This window comes from Anastrepha ludens, chromosome X (genome assembly GCF_028408465.1).
Source record: "Anastrepha ludens isolate Willacy chromosome X, idAnaLude1.1, whole genome shotgun sequence".
NCBI lineage: Eukaryota > Metazoa > Arthropoda > Insecta > Diptera > Tephritidae > Anastrepha > Anastrepha ludens.
The window spans coordinates 40404321-40428018 of record NC_071503.1 but is presented as its reverse complement, the minus strand read 5'-3'; the positions used below and the strand labels follow the sequence as shown (position 1 = coordinate 40428018).

At 33.9% G+C, this 23698-nt stretch overlaps 2 protein-coding genes across 2 annotated transcripts in view; one reads left to right on the top strand and one right to left on the bottom strand.

Annotated features, from left to right (window-relative positions):
• Positions 1-23698, top strand: part of LOC128869967 (paired box protein Pax-6-like) — a 65747-nt gene that overhangs the window by 30046 nt on the left and 12003 nt on the right. The window lies entirely within an intron of this gene.
• Positions 7912-8328, bottom strand: LOC128869387 (probable fatty acid-binding protein). Its single transcript, XM_054111937.1, has one exon. It carries the CDS (start codon positions 8305-8307, stop codon positions 7912-7914), a length of 396 nt encoding a protein of 131 aa, XP_053967912.1. The 5' UTR covers positions 8308-8328.

The following is a 23698-nucleotide window of genomic DNA, read 5'->3' as shown; positions in this document are numbered from 1 at the left end:
TTTTTGGAAGAGCTTTAGGGCAAACCTGCCGACTAAAGATTCCTTTGTAAATAAAAGATTATTTTTTTCAGTTAGGGCAAATAACTGCCTTCCAACTATCAGGTTGAGACTGAGCTGACTGAGCTGCCTTCTGATAGAATGGCTTTATTTTTATACTTTCTTTTTGCCTTGTCATCAATAAAATATACATAATTACAATCAAACATTGTTACAAGTAAAAATCAATAACAAAATTGTAAACACTTAAAAATACTATACAAATGAAATTCTGCTTAGGTTGACTTAAATTTTGTTCAGGTTAACTTACTTCACAGTGAGCTATGGCTTTGCTTTGGAGTGGGGTATCATATGACAAAAAAATGTATTTGCTGTGTGCCATGTGTTTACTTATGTTTCGGGTTTCAAAAAAAAGGAAAAGAATTTTTGTCATTGAAATCAAAGAGTAGAGTAAATTGAAATGAAAAGAATTGTGTCATTGAAGTAGAGCAAGTTGAAATGAAATGAATTATGTCATTGAAATTGAAGAGTAGAGTGAATTGAAATGGTTTACATAATTTGAGTTTGAGTATTAAAAATATATTTAAAGAATTCGAAAGAAGTTTGAAAGTGAAGTGGAGGTACTCTACACCCCTGTGGTTAAGATTGAAAATTACTGTGCTAAAAAATTTGTTTAAATTTTGCAAGTTCAGTGGTTTTCAATAAAAACAATTTTATGACTTTAAAAGTTTCTTAGTATATCTAAATCTATTTTTAATTCTATGTTTTATAGTAATTTTTTCTTAAATTTATTTAATATGATAATGTTTTAGGTGATTTTGTATTTCTTAAGGGTATTATTATGATATTCCTTAAGCTTATTGTTAATTTGTAATACAGAATTGACTCCTTTACGCTCCACTATGAGGTAAGGGCCATGATATGGACTTTGCTGTTTTCTTCTAGTTTCTAGTTTTACAAATACCCAGTCACCTACTTTTAATTCTGATGTGTTACTGTTCTTGTCATATACAGTGAAATTCCTTATAACCGGACACTCACCGTCGCAGTGTTTTTGTCCGGCTATGGGAGATGTCCGCTTATAAGGGATGAAGTCACAAAATATATACCACACATATAAATTGTATTGTACATAGTTTATTTAAGAAATTTTTGGAAGTAAAGAATATTTGCATACATATAGCGATTAAGTACATTGTACAAGTCTTTACATTTCAATACTAGCTTGATTGAAAAAATTAGGTAATGCTTGATTGCTTTAATTTAAAATGTTCATTTTCAAAGAGACTCTCGATATTATTAATGTGCTGAAAAGCTACATAGTAATTTTTTGCATATTGTTTCAAGCCCGCAACAAGTTTCAAAGCCTCATCATATGATGTTATAGGCTCACTTATTTCTTCTGAAAATCCATTTTCTGAATCACTTATGTCCATAGTATCATCTTGTTGGTCAAATTGAACTTCTATATTGTTGTCCTCAGTGAAAACATTTTGATCCATTTAGAGAAAATCTTTGAACGCAACCATTCGCATGCAACTGACTTAACAAACTGAATGGAAAACTACTCTTAATTTAAAACACAGGACTTGAATGAGTGCATACATGTTAAAAGGGGAATCACCTATTTCATTTTTATAATGAACAACAAAGCTTGCTTGTGATATTTTTGAATTTTGTCCGTTTATGAGAAATTTTTTTATGAAAATGGTTTGAAATACTTTGTCCGCGTCCGGTTATTAGAGTGTCCGTTTATTAGGATGATATTTGTATGAAAAAATGAATGAAAAACCTGTGTGCCCAAAATTTGTCCGGTTATTGGAGCTGTCCGGTTATAAGGACTGTCCGTAATGGGGAATTTCACTGTAGTTCTTTTCCCTTTTGTTTTGTTAGTTTTATCAGTTCTTGTGCCCTAAGAAGTGACTCTTTTAGTCTAAGTTTCATCTCATTTGCGTAATTGTTTAAGTTATATACTGGTTGATTGTCCTCGATTATGTCAGTTGGTAAGCGTGGAAGTTTTCCGTATATTAACTCGTACGGTGAAAATTCCGTCTCTATGTTCGGCGTGGTATTAAAAGCAAATGCAAAATAAGTTAGCCATTGGTCCCATTCGTGATTTTCTACGAAGTGTAACAGAAATTCATTTAGGACTCTGTGACTCCTTTCAACTGTTATTGTCTGATGGTGATAGGGTGCTGAAAAGGTCTGCTTTATATTTAGTATTTCGCATATATTTTTCATTAATTCATTTGCAAACTCTGTACCTCGATCAGATTTTAATGTATTAAAAAGTCCGTATTTTAGTATTACCTGTTCTACTAGTGTCTTTGCGATAGAAATTGCTTCTTTAGTTTTCATTGGGAATAAGATTACGTATTTTGTCAGTTCGCATTGTACCGTTAAAATATATCGGAAACCATTTGATATAATCAATGGTCCTACTGTATCTATGCTTAAATTTTCAAAGCTTGTACCAGGTGTGTCCGTTATTGTCATTTTTTCTTTTATGTATTTTGTCGGTTTGTTTCGAGTACATTCTTAACAACTGTTTACATATCGTTTTATCATTTTTCTCATGTTCTTCCATATGTATTTTTGTTTTAATTTTAAGATAGTTTTTCTTATATCCAGATGTCCTCCTAATGCTGAATTGTGATACTCAAAGATTAAATTTTTTATAATTTCTTCGCCATTAATTTGTTTTGGGGCTTTATATAAAATTATTCTTAAGGGTCTTAATTTTTGTTCTAATCTTTCACTTTGTAACTTGTTGAATGCATTCTTAAAATTTTCAATATTCATTTCTCTTAATAAATTATCTTTTGCTAGCGCTAGCTTTTCTATATTTCTTTTAGTCGCTATTGATGATAGTTTCGCCATGATTGAAACGTATTTCAGAGGCTCCTCACTATATCGGACTATTATATCCCCTTTTTTATTTATCTGTATTTCGGATCCTTTCATTTTTTCTTCGTATACGAATTTTAATCTTTTTATATTTCTTATATCAGCTGTGGACGTACATTCCCAAATGTGAAGTTGGCCTGACTTCGAATGAGAGTTGTAGTTCTCCTTGTCTACCCTGGTGTTATTTTTGGCAGACATTCCCCTTGTTATTACAAACATTTTATTATTGTCATCACAATTCGTTGGTATCATTTTTTTTAGTATGTCTGAGTCTATCTTTATTCGTGATAATGCATCGGCATTTTATTGTATGATATACTAGCAACCCGCCCTGCTTCGTACGGGTATAAAATATATACCCTATGTCACTCACTGAAAAAATTATTAAAATCGATCCAGTAGTTTTGGCTTATTCATTACTGCCCGTGGCCCGCACACGTTAAATTTGGAGTAAAACAATTCCCCTTTCTTTATAGCATGAAGATTTCCTGCTATCTTTGGGATATCTAAATTCATACCCTACATTTTTGCATATTCACTTTTTGCATTTTTACATATGTATTTATTTTATTTTTACAACAATTACTATATTACAGAATGTCTTTATATACAACGTTCATAGCCTTCTTGTCATTAGACAATACAAACATGTTTTCTCTAGAGGTTACTCTTGAAAGAGCGACATACAGTTGGCCATGTGAAAAACAGTCAACACTCAAATCTAAGCCTGCAACGTTGAAGGTTTGACCCTGAGATTTATTAATGGTCATTGCAAAAGATGTCTTTACCGGAAATTGTAAGCGTTTAAATTGGAGTGGTAGATCCGATGGTATCAGAGGGATTCGGGGAATCAATACATCTTCTCCGGTACCACATCCTGTGAGTATTGTGCACTCTATTATGAAAGTTTTCAGTGATTTTACCAGCAAACGCGTGCCATTGCAAAGTTTAGGTGGACTTAGGTTTCTTAATAAAATAACAGGACAACCTATTTTCAGCTCCATTTTGTGAGGAGGGAGTCCAGACGGGTTCAAAGAATTTAGAAATTCTGTAGGAAATTGAACAGCTTCTTCCAAATCGAGAACAGTATCGACCGAGTAGTATATTTTCGTCGGCGCATAAATCTTTGAAATAATCAAGTTATTTACTTTATCTACTTGTTCGTTAGTTGGTGACAGAATAGCTCTTTCTTTAAACCAAGATATTGTCTTATAACTTATGTTATCAATGCCAGGATAGACATTGTTGACTAACTCTTGGATGTTGTCTATCAAAACACAAAGGTTTTCTAGGTTAATCCTTCCCTCACTTTGTGTTAATTCTCCATTGCCAACTTTTAGCAGGATCTCTGGAAATAGCCTGTTCTCACGTGAAGATGACGAAACCCTCAAATTAGTTTTAAGATCTAATTTATTGACATGCGACCAAAGGTGGGATCTTTTTAGCGAAGCATTTATTTCGTCAGCACGTGTTCCTCGAGTCACAACTGGTAGGATTTGACGGAAATCTCCTGAGAACAGAATTGTACATCCACCCATAGGTGAATTTTTGTTGTGCAAATCGCGTGTTGTCCTATCCAGTGCTTCCACAGACGTCTTGTTTGACATGATAGCTTCGTCCCAGACTATTAATGAGCAGTCACGCCTCAATTTTCCTGTATTGCTCTGTCTAGAAACACTACAGACGCTATTATCATCATCGGTTGCGATTTTCAGCGGGAGCTTGAATGTAGAGTGTGCGGTTCGGCCTCCTTCCAAAGGAGTAGCGGCAATGCCGGATGACGCAACAGCTAACGCAATTTTTCCGGTAGATCTCAATTACTAACTACTGATGTAATATCTTGAAAAATATTGTTTTTAATTATATGCTGTAAAGAGCCATATACATAGATCTATATGAAAACAACAATGTATTTAAGGTATTTAATTGGATAAGGATTAATGTTGTACCTATTTGTTGAAATCGCTTCGAAAATAAGCTATTAGTTGTCGTAAAAAGTAAATGACAAAAAATGTTATTGTATGGAATCGATAGCAAGCTAAACGCGCTCCGAATCAATAAAAACTATTCAAAAACTGTATTTTAATTACAGTATGCAAAATTCGTATTAGTACACCACCTAATAAATAACAAAACCACGTATATTTTCAAATTAATTTTAAAACAAATGCTTGAAACCGTTTTATTTTATAGATAATTAACTAAAATAAGGCCAAATAAAAAAACCGCTCACAAAGTGTATTGAAATGCAAAAAAAAAAAATAAGAAAGAAAAAAATGAACACTTTTCACAGAAGCGAAATTCGTATTAGTACACATGTATTTTTAATGATTTAAAGAGTAAATAAAAAATAGTTCAGAAAATTAATATTTTGTAGGATACCCTCGTTGCCTTAGAACAGCAGACAATCTCTTCGGCATAGATTCCACCAATTTTTTTGTGAGATTTGGAGAAATCTTCTTCCACTCTGATTTGAGGACTTTTTTTAAATGTTCTCGGTTCCTTATTTGATGATGTTCCAGCTGCTTTTTGAAAATCGACCATACATTTTCTATGGGATTAATATCCGGGCTTTGTGGTGGTGTTTTGAGATAATTTGGACAGTTATAAAGCATCCATAACCTTGTATCCAACGCCGTGTGCTTAGGGTCGTTATCTTGTTGGAATATAAATTTTTTTTGCTACCCAATTTTTTGGCACCTTTGCGTAGATTCTTTTTTAAAATATCAATATATTGCCTCGCAGTCATAATTCCATCAATAAAATGCAACTTTCCTACTCCGTTTGCCCCGAAACATCCCCATACCATCAGAGAACCACCACCGTGCTTGAAAGAAGGCTGCAGATTTCGTTTTTGAAGGCCAGTATTACACTCTCTCCAAATTTTTATGCGTCCATCGGACATTTTTATATTAAATTTACACTCGTCTGAAAAAATTACCCTTTTCCAAAACCGCATATTTTTGTTTAAATATTGCCTGGCGAATATAACACGCTTTCTTCTATTGACTGAGCTTACATACGGTTTTCTAACCGCAGTTCTGCTTCTAAATCCCAATTTTTTTACATAATTGCGCACTGTTTGAGGTGTAACTTTGATAGAAAAGTATTTTTCTAGTTCTGCAGCTAGTGAAACTCCACTGACGGTGGGGTCTTTTCTCATAAGGCGTTTCAAATAAGTCTTGTGCCTCTGCCCAAGCTTTGCCCTGTTCACATTTCGAAGCTTTTTGTCAATCCTTCCACTGTCTCTAAAAATTTTGACTAAGTTTTGTATTGTAGACACACTTTTCTGCAATGTTCTCGCAATTTCGCGTAAAGACATTCCGTTTTTGTTCATATTTATTATTAATCTCATAGTTTCGTTTGACTTTGGCGACATTGCAAGCTAACTGCGCGAACTTGAACAAATGGCTACTAAAACGCAACTGCCCAAGGTTAAACATTGAATCGTTTCGAAAATAAAGGTAAATACCAACAAATTGTTTACAAATTCAACGCATACTAAGTGTACTAATACGAATTTTGCCTGCAGTAGAAATAGCAACACTGCTACTAAAGCTATTTTTTTCAATTCTATGCAAATGTTTCGGAGTTTTTGTTATTATTCTATTTTTTTATGAATTTTACAATACCGCACTACGATTGAAATCAATTGCTTTAAAGTAAATTTGAAAATATACGTGGTATTTTTATTTGTAAGAGGGTGTACTAATACGAACTTTGCATACTGTATGTGCGATTTACTAATATGGAACGTGAAAATAGCGTTTTATTTCGCTGTAAAATTGTATGTGCATATAATTACATGGAATTCAGTACATACATAGATATATGTACATACGTCCGAAATGAAATAATGCGAGCGATTCGTAAATACATACATACATACGTCACCATACGATGTAATTCAACATTAATGAGGTGTGGTGAGATTATCGCTTAACGCCTGTTGCTTCATTCGGTTGACAGCGAACAAACACACAAACAGCTTTTTTTGGAAAAAGAGCTGCTTTTGTTTAAACAATTTTGGTTAAATAACAAATATATAAATTTTTTTTTTTGATGCAGAACGAAAGTAAATATTTCAAAGTTAAACTCTAAGAAAGTTTCATTTTAATTGGTTGATTCGTTTATGATTTATGGCCGTGAAAACAAAAAAATTATGTTTTTTTGCCACATTTTGACCGATTGCCACGCCCCCTTTATATATTTCTTCACATTATATAGATATAAACCTTCCTCTTCAATCAATCTATCTTTAAAAAAAAACCGCATCAAAATCCGTTGCGTAGTTTTAAAGATTTAAGCGTATACGGGGACATAGGGACAGAAAAAGCGACTTTGTTTTATAATATGTAGTGATATTTTTTGTTTTATTAATATCTACATTAAAAATTTGAAAAAAAAAAATTTTATTTTAATTTTTTTTTTGTTTTTTTTTTTTCCAACCCCATTGTGCATTTTATTAAAGTTAATATAAATTCTACACTTTTTTTTATTTTCGTTAAGGTGCACGAATATTCAATTTTATGGTTATTTAACTGAATGCAAAAAGTCACATTTGTTCTTATGCCGGTTTTGTGCTTAAATATTTGTCCATGATAAAAATTTTAAATTAAATGTTAATATATTTAAATGCATTAGCAAAAAATCTCTATTCAACAATATTTATCATAGCATGTGTGAACAATTTGGTGCGCGTCGTTAATAATATTGAGAATTATTTCACTTTAATTAGCCGCCTAATCATATAAAAATAGTTAATTGTTACCTAATACCAACTTCATACTTTTAATTACATTATTTTATGCATTAATCAGCAAATAATCAGTCATAAACAAAATTGGGATATTCACAATCCAAAATATATATATGTATATATGTAGTTATGTATGATAGTTAGTTTTTCAATCATTAGTTTATCGCAAGAAGTGGCATTTTTTATTTTAAATTACTTTAGCCTTTTGTTACTGTTGTTTTGAACTTCGCATGTAGCGCGCTGCGCATTTATACAGCCTTGTAGACTCTGACGGAGTTCACGTCGTTGAGGGTGAGAGTAGTCATTAGCTCGGAGTCAGTAAATTCACGAATAATGGTCGATGGTTTGTCACCCTTCTGTTCTTGCACCAATTTGTTGCCGTCCAGAGTGAAGACGCTCTTCACTTTGCGACCATCAAGTGTCTCTTCATCGAATTCCTCGCCCAGCTTGAAGTTGACCGTAGTTGTCTTGAAGGTTGAGGTAGTGGTGAAAGAGTAATTATCACCATCCTTCTTCAGTTCAACGGTGGGGCTGACACTGTTACCCATTTTGCGTAGAACCATACCGACACCCAATTCCTTCATGTATTCGTCGAAGTTTTCACTCTTTTCTAATTTGTATTTCTTTCCTTCCCAGACAGCCATTTTTACTAATGATTTATTTAGCGTTTAGGATCGTCCGCAGGATCGCCATGTAAAGGTGATGGCAGGATCGCCATGAAAAGTGAACCATGTAATGTGAAGCAGGATCGTCAATGTATAGGTGCTATTATTTTTGGAAGAGCTTTAGGGCAAACCTGCCGACTAAAGATTCCTTTGTAAATAAAAGATTATTTTTTTCAGTTAGGGCAAATAACTGCCTTCCAACTATCAGGTTGAGACTGAGCTGACTGAGCTGCCTTTTGAGAGAATGGCTTTATTTTTATACTTTCTTTTTGCCTTGTCATCAATAAAATATACATAATTACAATCAAACATTGTTACAAGTCAATAACAAAATTGTAAACACTTAAAAATACTATACAAATGAAATTCTGCTTAGGTTGACTTAAATTTTGTTCAGGTTAACTTACTTCACAGTGAGCTATGGCTTTGCTTTGGAGTGCGGTATCATATGACAAAAAAATGTATTTGCTGTGTGCTATGTGTTTACTTATGTTTCGGGTTTCAAAAAAGAGGAAAAGAATTTTTGTCATTGAAATTAAAGAGTAGAGTAAATTGAAATGAAAAGAATTGTGTCATTGAAGTAGAGCAAGTTGAAATGAAATGAATTATGTCATTGAAATTGAAGAGTAGAGTGAATTGAAATGGTTTACATAATTTGAGTTTGAGTATTAAAAATATATTTAAAGAATTCGAAAGAAGTTTGAAAGTGAAGTGGAGGTACTCTACACAAATCTCCAGCCGAAGGCCTTAGTAGCCAGCATTCTTGTTAAATTTTAGAGTACTGGGTAAATAAATCGTAAAATGGTATTCCTCAAACCTCTCCGCTGTCAATAATTCTATTTATTATTGTTTTCGACAAAGTCGCACGGTATGTGGATGATGCCATTGTCCATACCAGTTTGAAAGTTCTACAAGCGCTTAACGAAACTTTCTATGGGGAACTGATGATTTCTACACGAACTAATGAGAAAAATATTCATATTAACCCGTGCGAATTTCTAAGTATAAGATTATATCGATTAATTTGTTTTCGGAAGTGCTAAATGTGGACTAAAACCATCCGTAAGTGGTTTATTAAACTATGTGTGAGCGCAATGCGCTTGAATTTGCATTTAAAAGTGATAAAACCTCTGCAAGCAGTGTCTTGAATAGAAAAGGAAAAATGGCAACGTGATAGAGGACACAATGTAAAAGCGTACTGAAAACAATTACTATGAACTAGAAGAGTGTAATAAAGTGATCTGAGGGGTACTTGCATACCAACAGTCTCAGCAACCAAAAAAGTGAACAAATAAAAACTGGTGATACAACAAATAATATCTACCGATACACCAACAAGTGCAAAGCCAATTACAAATTCAGTTGCATCTACTAATGTAAACAATTGCAGTGAAACACCAAACAGAGAACGTTAAATATAGAGAATTTTCACGAGCTACGAATAGTGTGAATTGTCAAAAATGAAGTGAAACCGCGAACACTATTTCACCTCGCTCAACTCGACAGCGCGGAACTTCTTAACAGAGCTGATTACAGTGAATTATGTACAAGTACATTGGCTCTGCTCAGTTTTTGGTTTCTGTATGAAATCAAATTGACGAATGCCGACGGCATTTTGCAAGGCATTTGCTTGTGCATTTTTATGTTGCCTTGATAAACGAAAATTTTTTCAATTTATATTTTCAAACAAATACAACCAAATAAAAGATTTAAAATCCAACATTTAAAATCAAAGTAACTTTAATGTTTGTTGCTTTAATTTTAAAAGAAGAATTTAAACAGAATACATTATAAAACGACCCACATTTTGTTGTGTGCGTTTTAGTAAATTTGATGAAAATGTTTACTAATTTTTCGAGCCGAAATTAATTTTAGACAAGAATTCAAAGAGCATATTGGTATATTGATGAATATATATGTATATCAATATACATATGTATATACATATATCACACATATTATGTTAGTTATATTTGTGCAAAAGTTCAATTGCATCTTCAATTCTTATAGTGTTACAAATGTATGTGCAGCAACAATGACCTATCTCATGCCTTATCATATTTATGTATGTACATTTGAATATGCATTTTTTTGTTCCTTTGCCAAACGAAATTTTTTTCAATTTACATATGTATGTATGTTATATTACAGGGAATAACTCATATACATATGTATGCATTTTATAGATAGTACAAAGCTTTGAAATTTAAAATAAATAAGAGAAAACTTCAAAGAAACGTATTTGCATACATATATGGGACAACTAAGTTCTATTGCATCTTTAATGAATATAGTGTTGCACGCATATGTATGCACTGAAGCAACATGACCTACCTCACGAGCATCGCCTTATCATATTTCATGCAATAATTAGGGTGTAAATATTCGAATGATCGAATTCCTCCAAATGCTAAAACAACTTCGTCTGCATATGCATCGACGTACATGTGTGCATGTGCGTATATGCACACTTGATGCCCTAACTGTATCTATGTACGTTCAATTGATCAAATCAATAAATTCTGTATACAAAACGCTTCATTACCAGGCACACAGGAAGATGGCATATGCAAATATAAATATGTGAATTGAATTCAAGCAAAACAATGCTTATTAATATACACATATGCATGTATATATACAACCGCAACCAGACAAACAACCGCACACACAGGGCACTCACTTTATTCCTCAAAATGCGTATGTCGTTCAAAGCTAAAATTCTATGCCTAGCGACTACAAGAACAAAATGCAGTCTTAGGCGCAGGCGTAGCGGCCATCATTCTAGTTGACATAGCGCTGAACAGTCGCGGCGGCTCCGAACAGTTTCAACTATTGTACTGTACAACAAAAACTCATCATCAAAAAATTCATTGATAAATTCGAGTTCATAGTTCTAAGAGCAAGTACTTTCATTCATAAAACGAGCCGCCATATGCCAATTTTCTCGACAATTCGAAAATAGTCAATATTGGAATATTTCGCGAAGAATTATTTGCCAATATTTGATAAATCTTGAATTTTTGTCAAGTCGAGTGCCCGCGGTATCGTACATATGTATGCATCAATATATGTATGTAAATATGTCTTTCTAAATGCTCGACAGCCGCAGCTGCTGTGCGTCAAGTGCGCGCATGAGCATACAGTAAGTTGCAGAAGAAAACAAGTAGCTTAAAAAAAAGGTGTGATTCGGATATTTTAATACTAAGATAAAATTTGGAAACAATTATTTTATGTTAACTGATAGTAGGTAAATAGTATGTAGTTCTTGAATTGATAAAAAGTGCACAAAACCTATGCATATATCTGCAAAGTTAGAAACTTACTCTGAAATCAGAGCATTTGAAGGTGCCTGTAAAATGTCAAGGTTACTGTACATACAATGCTGTGCCTATGAATGTGCGCTGCGCCTTTGAATGCGCGCTGGATTTCTTGAGAAGTTTTACCGTTTAATTTTGAGCTGTGGCTGGTGAGCATACATACATACACACAGCATATACATATGCGCAAATGTAATATATATAAATTCACAAATTTACATTTGCATATGCCATCTTCCTGTGCGCCTGGTAATGAAGCGTTTTCTATAGAGGATTTTGATTCAGTTGAAGGGAATTCAACAAAGTTTTACCAGAGAATGTTAATGCAATGAGAAGGTGCAAATGTTGCTGTGAGCTTTTTTTAGTACAATTGAGATTTGAAAGATTTGAAGTAAGGGAATTTAGCACACCGAGTTTATAGACACCTCACTGACTTTTCCCCACACGAAAATTAGAAACACCACACATCTTTCACCTCAACACACAACACATTTCTCACCTCGACATTAAAATAATTAAATTTTTACTATTTATTTTCGGATTTTTGAAATAATAAGCGAATTCGTAAAATTTATTACATAATTTTTTTTTCAATTACATTAAAAAAAAAAAGAATTAATAAAAAAAAGTTTGCGCCGGGAATTGAAATCGAGTCTAACATGTGGCGAGGAAAAATAGGCGGTGCGTTTATTTCTTCGACTGCTTATTTTTTTACCATTTTGTTACTTTTGAAATAATAAGCGGATACATAAAATTTATTACAATTTTTTTACGATAACATCAAAAAAATAAAAAAAATTAAAAACGAAAAAAAACGCTGAGAATTGATGGCGAGTCACGTGGGGAGGATAAATACGCAGAGCGTTTATTTCTGCGCCTGCGTTGTGAACAAAAGGTTTGTGATGTCTACGTCGATATGTATGCGCGCGACGCGAATAAGTTGTAATAAATTCTGAAAGTAATTCATGAAGTTTTTCATTACATACATTAATACTCTACATATGTACATAAATGATGGTATATGACAATATACATACTATGTATATATGTACATGTCAATAGGAGGTATTTGCATTCAGAAAATAAAACGGTGTAAGATAAATCAACACTTATTTTATATTGTACGTCACTTTATAGTTAATGTATTCGACAGCATTTACATTCATATGTATGTATGTATGTACATTTGTATATGAAAAACAATAATGCACAAGCGTAAGAACATCATCTTCCTTTCATACCTACATATGTACATATGCATGTATGCCCAATAACCTTGACTTATGTACATATATACACATGTCACAGCACATCACATTCTTACAAGAAATCAAATATACACTAGTGAACGAGTTTCTTTCTAACAAGTGCAAAAACAATTCTGCTCTATGTATGTATATATACCCACTTTATGTCCTAGCATATATAAATACATATATACCTATTTGCCTTCTAAACTTCCTACAAAATAATTGTATTCATATGTTACTACATCCATGCACGTTCATATATTCATACATATATGCGCGAGCGCAGCGCTCCCTTCTTGCTTCCGTGTACTTTTGTCTTTCACCAGTCGATATTCCTAATATTGTACTTACAAAAACACAATACTTTGATAGACGCAAAAGCAACAGCAAGCGCAACGCGATGGCCGCTTTGCCACCACACATTCTAAAATGTTCTAGAACACAACAAAAACACATACCTCCCATGCGCATGTCGCCCGAAGCTAAAATCTAAGCCTAGCGACTACAAAAACAGAATACATTCGTAGACGCAGTCGCAGCGGGCATGATTCTATCAGCGACGGCGCTGAACAATTTAGAACAAAAACAGAAAGTTCATTCATAAGTTCGAGCTCATATTTCAATTTCATTCATAAAACTTGAACCTGAATTAAATACGTGCCAAAAAACAAAACGAATAATTCCGCCGACTTTAGCTTCTGCACCACAAATTAACTGCCGCGCGGCCTTCTTAATCGCAAATTTATTCGCTTTGCTGTGGGCATGAAATAAGTCGATTTCCTTAGTAGTGTGCCGAAAAATCTTATGAACTTCCTCAGTAGTTTGGTAAACGCAGAAAAAATCTGAATTGCTGTCCTAGCGTGGTAAATAAATATAGAAACCCTCCACTCGCGTCACTCGCGTGGTAAATATCTGCAATTCCCGACTCGTGAGGAAAGTTGAATTTGAAATTACCTTATTATGAATCTACAAATTGGAACTCGAAAAAAGCTCATTTAACATTTGCTCCTTCTCATTGCATTAACATTCTCTGGTTTTACAGACACCAGACAGGCAGACATAACATATGTATATAATTTTGGATGATTTGGAAATTCAAATATATAGGTCATATTAAAAAGCTACCTAACGTTCTTTGCTTCTAATCACCAACAAATTCTTATCGACTGCTGCTAAATTTACATAATTCAGCCCCTTACTGTTAACTTTTGGTGAAAAATGTGGCGTACCACGCGCGCAAAACGAGTACCCCTGAAAATTCCATACGTTCCTGTCATTGAGACTTCTCTATATTTAACGTTCTCTGTATTCCCTCTATAAATACATTTGATATGGAATCGAAACAAATTATAGAACTAATAAAAGATGGTTTAATGATAACACAATGCACAATAAAGGAATAGAAACGAAACAAATTAGCAATTTAAGTATCAAACATCGCGGACTATAAAAGAGTTCGAGGATACTTAGAAAAATCGAAAGTGAAATTCTACTCATATACGCCTAAATGTTTGAAAACAAAAACCATTTTAATGAAAGATCTAAACGGTGACACCGACACTATACACATTTTAAGTGAACTTTGCAACTATCAAAACGATAACCTTGAAATCCTCAAGGTTACACAATTCACTACTAAGAACTCAATACAACAAAAAATAAAACTACCAATTTATATGATTCAAATAAGTGCCGAAAGGAATGTTACCGAATTGAAACAAATTAAAACCATTTCATGCTACTGCCTCAAAGCACTTACGTAGACCTGAGATAACTCAATGCAGGAATCGCCAAAGCTTCTTCCATAGCGCAGCTAATTGTAACTTACCACCAAGATGTGCCAAATGTAGCGGAACACATAAGCCGAAGACTGCTCTTCCTCAGGCGCAACCTTGACAGAGAAGGAAAATGTATAGAAGAAGTTTGGAAACCCAGTATCTTACAAAGACTGCGCGATACAAAGAACTTTAGCCGAAAATTATATTAAAATAAAAAATAGTTTAAAAAAACTAAAAAACACGCTTTTATTGCTAATCGAACTAAGAAGTAGAAAATAAATTGTAATGACAAAAGGACCTATAATGAAGTGATAGCAAATCGAATGATCAGTCATAGTCAACTACCTCAGAACAGAATTATAACAAAAATTAAGATACAAATAGAGTAATTCAAATTAGAGTTAAAAGCGTGGGATGCTTGATATAGTAAATATTACAATCATTATATTGGCAATTACCTATGTACAGAAGGTTATGAAAGTGAAGCAAAATGCATCCCACGCTTTTAACTCTAATTTCAATTACTCTATTTGTATCTTAATTTTTGTTATAATTCTGTTCTGAGGTAGTTGACTATGACTGATCGTTCGATTTGCTATTACTTCATTATAGGTCCCTTTGTCATTAAAATTTATTTTCTACTTTTTAGTTCGATTAGCAATAAAAGCGTGTTTTTTAGTTTTTTTAAACTATTTTTTATTTTCTACTTTTTAGTTCGATTAGCAAATAAGCGAGTTTTTTAGTTTTTTTTTTTTAAACTATTTTTTATTATGAATGAAAATTATTGATATCATTGCAGTCAGTGAATAAATGATTCGATATATTCGTGTTATATTTAATTCCTTTCTTATCGACTGTGAGTATAAAGCTATGCAGCTATCGGCCGTGATAAAGAAGTAATCGGGATGAAGAACTTATTTCGTGGAGGGGGCCTGAGAATCTGATTTACAAGAATAAATAAAGATTTTTCATTTTACAACCAAATTCACCTTACCTTTTGCCCACAGTAAAAAAAGAAAATATTAATCCTGGCAATCCTAATAAGGATAATGGAAAACTTTTATCAAATTATTGCATTGTCATCGGTCCTTGATAGGTGTGCAAAATTTCAAGTCGATCAGATTTTTAGAAGCCAGTGAAAATTAAGCTCAAAGATTCCGTTACATACATACATACAACCCTAGCTAATAAAAGTGTGTTAAAAACAAGACAAGCACCACTGGAAAATTTACTAACCCTAATTTTAGCTATGCCACCTACTAACAATCAATACTTACTACTGTCAGAATTAAAAAATACAATGTTATCCCTAAGTAGGCAATCTAATCTTGTAGACTCATTATGAATTCGCAATCGCATTTAAAAATAATTTCCCTTAATGTTAACTCAATCATTAATATTATATAAATAGAAGAATAGTATTAAGTAAGTTCTTAACAGATAACAATCCAGACATAGTATTGCTGAACGAAATCAAACTAAACGAAAAAAGCACAAGCTAAAATTTAATGAATAAAATTTAATAAGGAAAGGATATATCTAGAAAAACGAAAGGTGGAGGAACTGCAATTTTAATTAAAGAAAACATGAAATTTGCCAAGGTTTTTAATTATAGAGTTGATTCCCTCTCTTATTTAGAAGCTTGTATAATTAAAACGCATATGCTCCCGAATAATATCATGTATAGATTTATTAGTTGAAATAAAATCCACGGTTAGGTTATGGTGTAAAATATTTTAATATGATTCGGCTTTTGAGTATACTGTTCTTACAATTGCGAATGATGTTGCCTCGTCGCCGGTTGAGAAGGGAAGAAAGTATTTAGAGAGTGCGTGCTAACGACTATTGTCAAATGACGAACTGTCATAAATTAATTGAGCAGCGGTGCTGCCACACATGTATCTTATTGCAGCCACCGTAGCCGAATGGCTTGGTGCGTGACTACCATTCGCAATTCAGAGAGAATGTAGATTCGAATCTCGGTGAAACACCAAAAGGAAGAAAAACATTTTTCTAATAGCGGTCGCCCCTCTGCAGGCAATGGCAAACCTCCGTGTGCATTTCTGCCATCAAAAAGCTCCTTATAAAAAATATTTCCTGTTCGGAGTCGGCTTAAAACTCTAGGTCCCTCCATTTGTGGAACAACATCAAGACGCACGCCAAAAATAGGAGGAGGAGCTCGGTAGCAGGTATAGAAAAAATGCACCAAAAGTAAAGGCAAAAAGTCCTACCAATACTCTTGTAAACTTCCCTGATGCTTTCCATTTCAATTCAACCGGGTTATTCGGTTCATGTTCTTCGATTTCGATGTAACTCAAATATATTGCTCTCTGGTCAAAATAATGAGACACGTATTTTTTTGTTCCCCGAAAAATTTTTTTTCAAGAGTTATCGGCAATTTTGTTTTTCGGCTCAAAATCGATTTTTTTTAATTATATAAGAAACAATTTTTTTTAAATGCCCATAACTTAGTCAAAAATGAACCGATTTTAATAATTCTGGGCTCAAAATGATCGTCATTACTAACACGAGCCACTTAATGTAGAAACAATTGTGCGAAACAGGTTTTTTATTCAAAGATTCATTACTCAAACAGAACTCATTTTAGCTACTGGGCATTCAGCTCAATTGAAGTTGGAGGTGTCCTCTTGATTTGGAAAAAGTTACAATATAAAAAAAAAATGCACTTTTTGAAAAATTGAGTTTCGAAAAAATTTCAATTTTTTTTCTTTTTTGCTGAATAAAAAATTTTCAACTACTTTTTTGCAATTGTTTCTGCATTAAGTCGCTCGTGTAAGTAATGACGATCATTTTGAGCCCAGAATTATTAAAATCGGTTAATTTTTGACTAAGTTATGGGCATTTAAAAAAAAAATTTCTTATATAATTAAAAAAATCGATTTTGAGCTGAAAAACAAAATTGCCGATAACTCTTGAAAAAAATCTTTTTCGAGCGAACAAAAAAATACGTGTCTCATTATTTTGACCAGAGAGCAATATATTTGAGTTACATCGAAATCGAAGAACATGAACCGAATAGCCCGGTTGAATTGAAATGGAAAGCATCAGGGAAGTTTACAAGAGTATTGGTAGGACTTTTTGCCTTTACTTTTGGTGCATTTTTTCTATACCTGCTACCGAGCTCCTCCTCCTATTTTTGGCGTGCGTCTTGATGTTGTTGCAATATATTTGAGTTACATCGAAATCGAAGAACATGAACCGAATAGCCCGGTTGAATTGAAATGGAAAGCATCACCTATCATAAAAACTCTACTGAAAGAAACAAATAAAATTATTACTAACATCAAAAACACAGCCGTCTACAAATACACATCCCCCTAACATTCTCCATCTAGAAAAAACGAAACTAAAACTTATCACAAAACTAATCAATGACAGTGTAAGGATTCAATTTAATAATCAACTCGAAGAGGCACTCATTTCCCTTGAGAATAGCGACCCCTCAAAATTTTCAGTAACGAACATTTCTAAAAAATGAAAACAACACAGTTAGTCACATAAACGTTCCTTTTAATATAACTTACCAGAGATACTTCAAAAAGCTGGCCTATATATGTGTATATATACATAATTGGCGAGTACACTCTTTTTGGCTGTGCGTGTTGATGTTGTTCCACAAATGGAGGGACCTACAGTTTCAAGCCGACTCCGAACGGCAGATATTTTTATGAGGAGCTTTTTGATGGCAGAAATACACTCGGAGGTTTGCCATTGCCTGCGGAGGGGCGACCGCTATTAGAAAAATGTTTTTCTTAATTTTGGTGCTTCACCGAGATTCGAACCAAATTTCTCTCTGTGAATTCCGAATGGTAATCACGCACCAACCCATTCGGCTACATGCAATTACTCCATCAAAAACAGTGAAGATATACCCGACATAGTAGGGCTTCATTTTGAAGCAATTCATCCTTCAAAACAGTGCAAAGCTGACAATCTCGCTCACTTACAAGTGAAAGAATGCTTCAATCAGTTTTTAGAAACAAAAACTTTATTCAACAGCTTTCGAGCAACCAAAACAAGTTTTGATGCCACCAAACAAGCCAATAATTTAACCAAAGACAAACAGGCAACTTCTTTATTCGTTCCGATGATCTCTCAGATATATTTTCCAATCTTAAAAGTAAACTGTCCTCAGGCTTAGACCAAATACCTAACATCATTCTAAAAAACTTATCCCAAGAACTAATTTCAGAATATTGCACGCTATTTAACAATACACGGGCATCAGCTGTCTGTTAGTTGGCAAAATGATAGTCCAGAGTATTCTTTACAAGCGCGCGAAGCATTTCGCTAAGAGTAAAGGGGAAAAAGAAAATCAGTTAATAGTGTGATGGCATTATATTTGACTGGAAAATCACAACCAGCGATTGTTCGTGAGCTCGAGCACCTTAAAGTCAATAAAGTTTTTGTTTATCGCACCATACCTCGTTACAATGATACTGGTAGCATTGCGAAATGCAATGGAGGTGGTATTCAAAAGACTGTAACGTCACGTGAAATGGTTCAAAAAGTGAAGAAGCGATTTGAGCGAAATCCCCGACGAAGTGCCAATCAAATGGAAAAAGAAATAAAAATATCTGAACGTAGCATCCGCCGCATACTGAAAAATGATCTCAAAGTCAAGCCTTACAAGATCCAACCGTAACCGCCGCTGTACCCGTAGATGAGCCCTCCAATCGTTTTCATCGAGCCTGGCGTCAAGGTAAATGCGAAATATTATCGGAAAAGTATTCTGGAGGTTGCTTTGAAGCCGTGGACAGACAAACATTTCGGTGGCAGACCAAGGACGTTTCAACGGGACTCGGCACCGTCTAACAAAGTTCGAGTGAACCAAGAATGGCTAAAAAAACACCGTTCCGAACTTCATAGCATCCATACAGTGGCTCTCAAAATCACCAGACGCGAATCCGATGGATTATTCTTTGGGCCATTTTGCAGAGCAAGGTTCGAACTAAAAGATTCACCAGTCGCGAGGCGCTGAAAAAAGCCATTGTCCGCGAGAGGGCCAAGGTCACATTCGGGAAGCTTGCGATTCGTTTCTGGACGGTCTCAAGGCCATAATCAAGGCAATAGGTGGTCATATCGAGCAAAAGTAAATTGATTCTTAATTTTGACTAATTTTCACACATTTTTTACTTTGAGGTGAATAAAAGTAATTTTCCAAACTAAATTTATGGCCTTTTTAATTGGTCACACCTCCTGTGCCGGACCCCGTATGTTGTATAATGCCTATTTTCCTCCTATTTGGAAAACAGCTAAACTGATCGTGATACCAAAACAAAAGGAGGACAAAAACTCTTTGAAAAATCTGCGACCAATTAGATTGTTACCAAACACTAGCAAATTTTTTGAGGTCGTAATTAACGTACATATAAAAGGGGTCACTAAAACCAACAATAGATTAGATATAGGCATTCATGTATAGCAATTATCCTTTTGACCTCCGAAATTAACCGGAGTTGGAATAAAAAACATGTTACAGGAGCTTGCTTTTTAGACATTGAAAAAACTTCCGACCAAGTGTGGATCGAAAGCCTGATATCTAAACTCATTATAAATTCCCGGTTCACCTCGCCGTTCTCATTTATAACATGCTGTCAAAAAACTGTTCACTGAATATAAATAATATAAAAAGTAGTCGCGAATTTAAAACAACAGTAACGCCCCAATTCTTTTCAATCACTTTATAATTGACTAACAGCATAAAATAGACAATATCATAGCCTTCGCTAATAACTGGAAAAATCTAAATATAATGTCGAACGAAACAAGAATCCATATTTAAACCACTGAGAGAGTCAAATATCTCGATATCCACCTTGATACATTTTAATACTACATATAACGATCATATTAACCTCGAAGCTGAGAAGACAGATATTTTGTATGGATATAGAGGAGGAGGTAAATGGAATTCCAATGGAATAGGTCAAGTTACATTTACACAAACGTGAAAAATTACGAAACATTTATCAAATTCATGAAAGATATCTTCAATTTCGATTGTGCATCAGACGTTAATAAGTCAACAACACTAAGAGGCACCATCATCGATTTGCCTTTTTCAAGACACTTTACTCTCGAAACACTCCCTTTCATTTCCTACTTTTTCTATCATCGTCCTATTCTCAACAGAGAAATGGTTCATTACCATGCACACAGGAAGAAGGCATATGCAAATACAAGTATGTGAATTTATATACAAATGCGAATATACATACATATACATACATATATATGCTCACTCAAGTAGGACAGAGCCAGATGTCGAACGTTGCCGAACGCGGGGGCCGATTGTGCTCTTTGTCGTTCGTTTCGCGCTCTCGCTTGCAGTTCAAGCACATTAGCTTACATTTGCTTGCGTACGGAATAGATTCGTATATTTGATATGTCCATATGACTTGTATGCATCTTTACATATAGATTTGTTCTTTTTGAAAATTGCGCGAAATTGTATATGTATATGCATGTTTATATACATATATTAGTATACAACATATCTTATAAGGTATATGGTAAATATTACCATACATTTTTTCCTTCATATGTAATAAAAAAATTAATAATAATAACATTAAAACAACAGGTGTTATTAACAAACTTGGTTTTATTTTAAATTCTTCAAGTAAACCAAATTAATAATAATCAGTAAGAAGGCATATGCAAATACAAATACGTGAATTTATATATGTACATATGCGCATATACATATATACGCTCACTTAAGTAGGAGAGAGCAAGATGTCGAACGTTGCCGTTCGTTTGCTTTGTTCGTTCCGCGCTTTCGCTTGCAGTTCATTCAAGGTAACGGCAATGAGCAAGGTAACGACAAATGAGCAAGGTAACGCCAAATGAGCATGGTAACGACACATTTTTTCGTGCGTGGAGCCGGCTAAATCGAATTATAAGACGTTATCACGTCAAAATGTTTTCATCAAAACTACTGCAGAAGAAAGTCAAAATATTAATGTATCAAACCCTGATAAGGCCGATACTCACATATGGTTGCTCAATTTGGTACCATATTTCACCCTCATATATGGAACAGCTAAGGAAGCTTGAGAGAAGAATACTACGATCATGTACTTCCTTATACATTATTAAATTACATAATAGTAACTATACTAAATACATCTCGAATTCTAATGGACTTGCTCCTCCCGTATCCTTCTTATACCTCGACAGAAAGGGCTTTATTCAAAACGAAAACCACGCACCAATAATATTCACATAGGGCTTACGAAGTTCTAAATTGGAGCTTTAGTAAAAAATTATTTAAAAGTAATGTGTGTAAATAACTAAGATGGTAAACATTTGGTCCAGCTATTTAAATAGCTTTTGACGTGATAACGTCTTATAATTCGATTTAGCAGGCTGCACGCACGAAAAAATGTGTCGTTACCTTGCTCATTAGTGTTACCTTGCTCATTAGTGTTACCTTGCTCATTAGTGTTACCTTACTCATTAGTGTTACTTGCTCATTTGTCGTTACCTTGCTCATTTGTCGTTACCTTGCTCATTGCCGGCAACGTTCGACATCTTGCTCTCTCCTACTTAAGTGAGCGTATATATGTATATGCGCATATGTACATATATAAATTCACGTATTTGTATTTGCATATGCCTTCTTATTGATTATTATTAATTTGGTTTACTTGAAGAATTTAAAATAAAACCAAGTTTGTTAATAACACCTGTTGTTTTAATGTTATTATTATTAATTTTTTTATTACATATGAAGGAAAAAATGTATGGTAATATTTACCATATACCTTATAAGATATGTTGTATACTAATATATGTATATAAACATGCATATACATATACAATTTCGCGCAATTTTCAAAAAGAACAAATCTATATGTAAAGATGCATACAAGTCATATGGACATATCAAATATACGAATCTATTCCGTACGCAAGCAAATGTAAGCTAATGTGCTTGAACTGCAAGCGAGAGCGCGGAACGAATGACAAAGAGCACAATCGGCCCCCGCGTTCGGCAACGTTCGACATCTGGCTCTGTCCTACTTGAGTGAGCATATATATGTATGTATATGTATGTATATTCGCATTTGTATATAAATTCACATACTTGTATTTGCATATGCCTTCTTCTTGTGTGCATGGTAATGAACCATTTCTCTGTTGAGAATAGGACGATGATAGAAAAAGTAGGAAATGAAAGGGAGTGTTTCGAGAGTAAAGTGTCTTGAAAAAGGCAAATCGATGATGGTGCCTCTTAGTGTTGTTGACTTATTAACGTCTGATGCACAATCGAAATTGAACATATCTTTTCATGTCTCGTCATTTTTCACGTTTGTGTGAATGTAAATTGCTCAATTTCATTGCGATTCCATTTACCTCCTTCTCTATATCCATACAAAATATCTATCAAACAAATAAAATAAAATTTTCTTTTGAAAAATGCAGCCATTCCATCAGTATTTTCTTATGACGTTGTCACGTTAAATTATCGTCAGTAAACCGACTTTACAGACAACCTCTGTTTTTGCGAAAAATTAAGTTTTAAGACGGCTCCGTACGGCAGATAGTTTTTTATGAGGATATTTTTCATGGCAGAAATATACTCGGAGGTTTGCCATTGCCTGCCGAGGGGCGACCGCTACTAGAAAAAACGTGTTTTATAATTTGGTCTTTTATGCACGGAGCTTTCAACTTGTGCACTTCCGAACGGTAGTCAATCACTAATCCATTCGAAGGCCGCCATTTATCAATTACATGTCACTTTTTTCAATTTTTTTTTTATAAAGCGTTTTTCAGTAAGAGCGCTTCAACTTTTTTTTTAATAAAACACAAACGGTTTGACTTTGTTAACTAATTTTTTTTTATTATCGAGTTTGAACATATACATTTAAGTATGAAATTCGATTTCTTTTGCATGACCACCGCGTGCACGTTTTACGAAGTCCAATCGTTGAACCCAATTTTCAACCACTCTTTTGCATAAATCGGCCGAAATTCCAGCAATTTCGCGTTC

What these genes read in the sequence shown, in the direction of transcription:
- LOC128869387 (XM_054111937.1), bottom strand. Translation starts at nt 8,307, where the DNA reads ATGGCTGTCTGGGAAGGAAAGAAATACAAATTAGAAAAGAGTGAAAAC.